General features: G+C 44.0%; 1 protein-coding gene across 2 annotated transcripts in view; it reads right to left on the bottom strand.

The window, feature by feature from the left end:
* Window positions 1-1,036: 1,036 nt before the first annotated feature.
* FAM221A (family with sequence similarity 221 member A) overlaps window positions 1,037-5,456 on the bottom strand; it is a 28,910-nt gene continuing 24,490 nt past the window's right edge. For both annotated transcript variants that reach the window (XM_019508584.1, XM_019508585.1), the window contains exons 5-7: window positions 3,009-3,119; window positions 2,153-2,241; window positions 1,037-1,228 (exon numbers count right to left, since the gene is read on the bottom strand). In XM_019508584.1, coding sequence (XP_019364129.1) covers window positions 1,166-1,228; window positions 2,153-2,241; window positions 3,009-3,119 — 263 coding nt within the window. In that variant the 3' untranslated portion in view covers window positions 1,037-1,165. The remainder of the gene's footprint in view (window positions 1,229-2,152; window positions 2,242-3,008; window positions 3,120-5,456) is intronic.

Raw genomic sequence — 5,456 nt, 5'->3', positions numbered from 1 at the left:
ATAATTTTATATAGTATGTATTTAGATAATTGCTGAGATTAAACCAGTAGAGGGAGCACAAGTGCATTTTATAGCTCCTGTATAAAATTTTGTCATTTTTTAATTTCTAAGCGGAAATATAAATACAAATTTTATATTAAAGATTAATTGGAGATGGTAATATCATGTTATACATTTTAATTAAAGTAAGAAGTGTTTTATCTAAACTAACCAACCTTTTTAATTACCTTATTCATTTATATAAATATATTGCTACAGTCTTGAACATGGGCGGGCAATTATTTTGGGCAGAGGGCCGCTTACTGAGTTTCAGAAAGCCATCAAGGGCATGACAGGCAGCCCACAGCAGATTAATATTCATTTTCTAAATTTTTTAGCGGCCCCACGGACCAGATAGATTGGCCTGGCGGGCCGCATCTGACCCCCAGGCTGCATTTTGCCCACCCCTGGTCTTGAATGTTATTGTGAAGTGAGAATAAAGACATGTTTCTGGTGTCAAGGAGCACACCATCTGAGTTGGATAAGGCATGATGCAAGAGGAAAGAAGGAATTTTACACAAAACAGGATGATACAGTCGTTTTGTTTTCATGCAGTATGTACTGTGTCTATTCCTATTTAATGGCTATTTTATGAGTTTGGCACAGGAGTGCAGTGGCCATACCTGAGGAAGCCATAAGACAAAAAAGATCCTAGTAAGCAGTTGTGGTATAAAAAGATGGGAGGGAAATCAGAAATGCACAGGGCAGCATGGGGCCCTGTGAATCCCAGCAGGCAGAGGTGGCACAAGGCCCCACAGCCCAATCCCTGCAAGCAGAGACCTGGAATTGGAGCAGCAGAGAAGCTGCCTGCCCCTCCCTACCACTGGCTAGTACTCAAATCCAAGATGAGGGGCTTTTTCTGCATATTGAATGGGGGGAAAAAAACCTCATCTCAGCTTTGAGCAAATATGGTAATTGAGAGATTAGGTATTATGCTAAACTAACTACCTTGACAAAAGTACCAATTTCATTTCAAAGGACCATAAGAACTTTAAAATTAATTTTATCAGTATTTTAATACAGCAATATTGTTAATGAGAAACTGAAAACTACAGACATTCAACAAATATGATGAAGATATGCTTCAGTATCAAGTATTGCAAGAACTTATTTTTTTCATCAACCTTCATGGATTTTTTGAAGGCAATGGACCTCTTCCTTTCTGTTTAGCAGCCTTCTCCTTTTTCAACTGTAAGACAGACAGACACTTATAATAGTACTCCACTCACATTTTTGCATCTTTGCAGGGCTGAGTAAAACATCTAGAATTCCTATAACCACCTCTCTAATAGCATTATTACTAAGCCTCAAATCCTTTTCCTTCAAAATCTTGGTAAAGGCCTTGCAACTTAGTAGTAATACCATTTTTCTAAACTGATATTACATTTGCTAAATCTGTAGTATAGTCCTTGAAAAATATTTTTAAAAGTAAAGATTCAGAGTTTGAAAAAGCTCAGACAGTTCTAAAAGAAATAAAGATAACATCTTTTGCAAAGAACAAGCGCAACAGCAGTATAAAGTTTTCTAAAACTAGTTAGTTAAATCACATTGCTTTTACAGAAGAACAAGTAAACAGTTACAGCATGCTTCCAATTGAGAAGAAAGAGTTAAGTAATACTCTGCATTTAACCAAAAATTAGACAAAAACTACAATAGCTTTTAATAAATAAAAGGTATGAAGTTTTAGGAGACCACCCGTTAAAGAAGGGAACTTTATTTTTTGCAGACTGTTTTTCTTTATTGCCCAGAATGGAAAGAGCTTTTTGTTTCAGAATTTGTTTGTTCTCTGTGGCATGGTAATATTTCCTTACCCTCCTCTAAGACAGAACAGTTATAAATTATACCTGCTGTGAGAAGAGAAAGGTCATTGAACCATTCCAGATGCGAATGGTCTATAATCTTCAGCACTGCTAAGTAACTATGTCACAACCCTCATTTTCATAAAGGAGTATTTTCTCAGGACCAGAACAGTAGAAATTATAGTAGTGCATCCAACTGCAGGCAATTGCAATTTTATTTTTATCATCTTTAATTAGTCCCCTTTAATTAGTTCTCTTTCCTTTTGAGGGAATATGTTTGCATTAAGTTCCACTGCAAAAATCCAATGACTTACCCGTTCCTGGTACCGCTTTTCAAAATAAGCCATGTCATCTTCTTCAGAATTTCTGACATGGGATACCTGCATTGCCTCAGCAGAACTACCTGAAAAAAAACAAAAATATATACATTTATCTAATACTTATCATTCTACCAATTTCAGTGTGTATCACATTTGGAAGAAAAGGCTTTAAAATTATTTTTTCCACAAAACAAAGGTAAAAAATTCCTATGTTACTTAAGGCAATTTCTTTAAATAAGCAGTGCTGTTAACTGGCTCTAAAGTGGAACAACTAATACATAGTATAAGAATGTGAGAAGAGCTAGATTGTTACTACCATCCTACTATGACACAAAATATGGCTTGTAAAACTTCCCTACTAGTTCCGTACAATAATTTACTCTCAGGGAGGAAAAAAAATCATAATATTATGCTAAATATATACATATGTTCTGTATGTTCATAGATGTTGAACTTTTACTAAGAAACAAAACTGGAAAGCCCATGGTCTCAGTAATGGATAAAAGATACCATTACTGAGAAAGAAAACAGTTGCATCAGGCAAATCATCAAAGACAAAGAAAAATGGTTTTGTATTAAAGTAAAAGCAGAAAGATTATTTAAAATAATAAACCATGTAAAAATGTCTTAAGTTATTCTGAAGCATCTTGCATACAAAAAGTTTTTCTATTAATGATATAAATGTTTTGAGAGGAATTAATGTTCTGCACTCCCTTCAGTTTTGAATTCTGAAGTATAACTTTAAAGTTGAATTCATAAATCAACTTTATACAATATACTTAGTATAATATAATATATTAGTACTATACCAGACATTAAAAAAGATATGTTTATAACAATTCATGACTACCTGGTAACTGTGAGCTGACTTGCACAGAACTGGATGGTCCTTGGAATGCTTTTAGAAATGGATGGTCCATGTTGGTAACAGGAGACTCAAGAAATTCAACTGATGGTGCTCCTTTTAGAAAATGTATGGGAAGGGGGAAAAAAGTATCAGCTTCACTAGAAGTGTTAAGAGTAGTAGTTCTGTATTTCTCTTTCGACCAGATATTTACTGGGCTAGATACCAAAATTACTGATTTTTGTTTTATGGCCTGTTTCCTGTAGAGTTTGGAATAGATCAGGGGGTGTCAACCAGGGATACACATACCCCCAGGGGCATTAGAAAGGTTAAAGGGGGTATGCACGGGAAGGCAGGGACGGATGCAGCAGCAGTCTCCCCCCCAGTGCATTCACCTCTTACCTGGGGGAGAGAAGAGGGATGCGCCGGGCACTGCTGGCCCTGTGCAGCATACCGCAACCCCTCCCCACCCCCACCCCAGCTCACTCTCCTGACTGGCCACTACTCCCTTACAGCAGAGCTGCAAGGATCTAAATAGCGAGGTGGGGGGAGTGTGTTTTGTGCCCACACCCGGCAGTGCGCAATTGGCCGGGCATGAGGCCCATAAGCAGCCGTGGAGTCGTGATCAGCCATCAAAAAGCGGCATGGCAGCAGTGGTGGTGGTGGTGGCTGCTGTGTCCAAACCCCCACTCCATTCAGCCTCCCCTCCCAATGCTGCCACTACATACACACTCAGGAGGGCACAGGGGGCACGTACTCTGTATCAGTATGTGGGGCGAGCTGTGGGCCGCCACAGGCTGGGGCAGCACTGGGCTGTTCCTGCTGGGAATGCTGGGCTGAGCTGTGCTGGGAGGGGGTTGGGGAGGTTACAGCAAATTTACCCCAAGCCCACCCCACCCCAAGCTCAGCTCGGCCCAGCATCCTCCAGGAAGAGCCCAGTGCAGCACCAACCCAAGCCCGCAGCCATAGCCTGCTCCACACAGATCAGGAGGGCACACACCACCCCATGCCCTCCCAGGCTTGTGCATAGCAGTGGAAGCCGCTACCCCCCCACAAAGCTCAAAACCACACCCCGCTCTGGCTGTGCCATGCCTGTCCCAGCCCCACTCCCTCCCTCCCTCCCTCACTTTGTGACTCAGCTGGGAGTGGGGGCAGATCAAGACCCCCACAGTGGATGAGGGAGTGGGGCAGGGGCAAATTATTCACCCCTGCCCCTGCCCTACTCCCTCCTGAACTGTGGGTATTGTCCCACAACTTGGCCCGGCTGCGGCCCCATTCACCGTGAATGAGGCCCCAGCTGGGCCAAGTCATGGGACAACTGGAGAGTGGCAGCTCGTCCAGGGGCACAGGGGAGGGTCCCTGCCGCTGTGTGCATGGCAGGGGAGCCGGGGAGGGGGACATATGCTCCCCCCTTGGCTCCCCCGTGCCATGCCCTTTGACAAGCCACCATCACAGTGAATGGGGCCCCAGCCAAGCCAGGTCATGGGACAATCCCCACAGTGCAGGAGGGAGTGGGGCAGGGGTGAATTATTCACCCCTGCCCGTCCCGCTCCCTTCTGTACTGTGGGGGTCTCAATCCCCAGCCCCACTCCCTTCCTCACCACAATGGGGAGGTGGAGAGCAGACTGAGGCCCGCATAGTGAGGGAGGGAGCGGGGCAGGAGCATGGGCTGAGGTGAGTGGGGCCTGATCCAGGCTGGGTGGTGAGACAAGTGGAGGCCTGGGGGGCACCCCTGAGCCTCTGCTTATCCCACCACCCAGCCCACCCCACCCCACTGCCTCTACCCACCCCACTGCTTATCCCACCACTTACCCCATTCTCTCCCTCACTGCGGGGTCCTCAATCTTCCCCCCATGGCCTTTTTCCATCCCCCCACCCCTTTCCCCACAGACTTACCTACTGGGAGGTGCATGCACTCAGTCCCCCCAAATAATTTTTTCTCCCTCCACCTCTGCAGCACCTGTCCCTGCCCTATCCCCAGCCCCACTCCCACCCTCACCACAGGGACCTCAATCTGCCCCCACCCCTTAACAACAAGAAAAATATATAAAGGGGTACATGAGCTGAAATGTTGAGACTGAAGGGGTACACCTGTTAAAAAAGGTTGAAAACCCCTGGAGTAGGTAATGAAAACAATCTCTTCTCTGGAGGTAGTTCACCTTTTGGGGACACGTGCAAATGTTCGGTATCAGTCCCCCCACTTTTTACTAGAGAACTATATTAGCAACAGTCATAAAAAATGATCCCTCCTAGTCAGTTCCATGGCTACTAGTGCAATGGGACCCCTGACCAATATAGGGTCTGATGGAACTGCATAATGTGCACTGCCCTAATACCACCCCTGTCACTTCTGGCTTTAAAATCTATTAAAAAGTAAATGGCTTTGGAGTCTGACTTATGGGAAAAGACCAGTTTGCCTTTAAACTTGTAATATTTTAGACACTTCCTTATTTA

Source organism: Gavialis gangeticus, unplaced genomic scaffold (genome assembly GCF_001723915.1).
Source record: "Gavialis gangeticus isolate Ggan-Ray unplaced genomic scaffold, GavGan_comp1, whole genome shotgun sequence".
Lineage (NCBI taxonomy): Eukaryota > Metazoa > Chordata > Crocodylia > Gavialidae > Gavialis > Gavialis gangeticus.
Note: the sequence above shows the minus strand (reverse complement) of the source record. Positions and strands in the feature narration are given on the sequence as shown.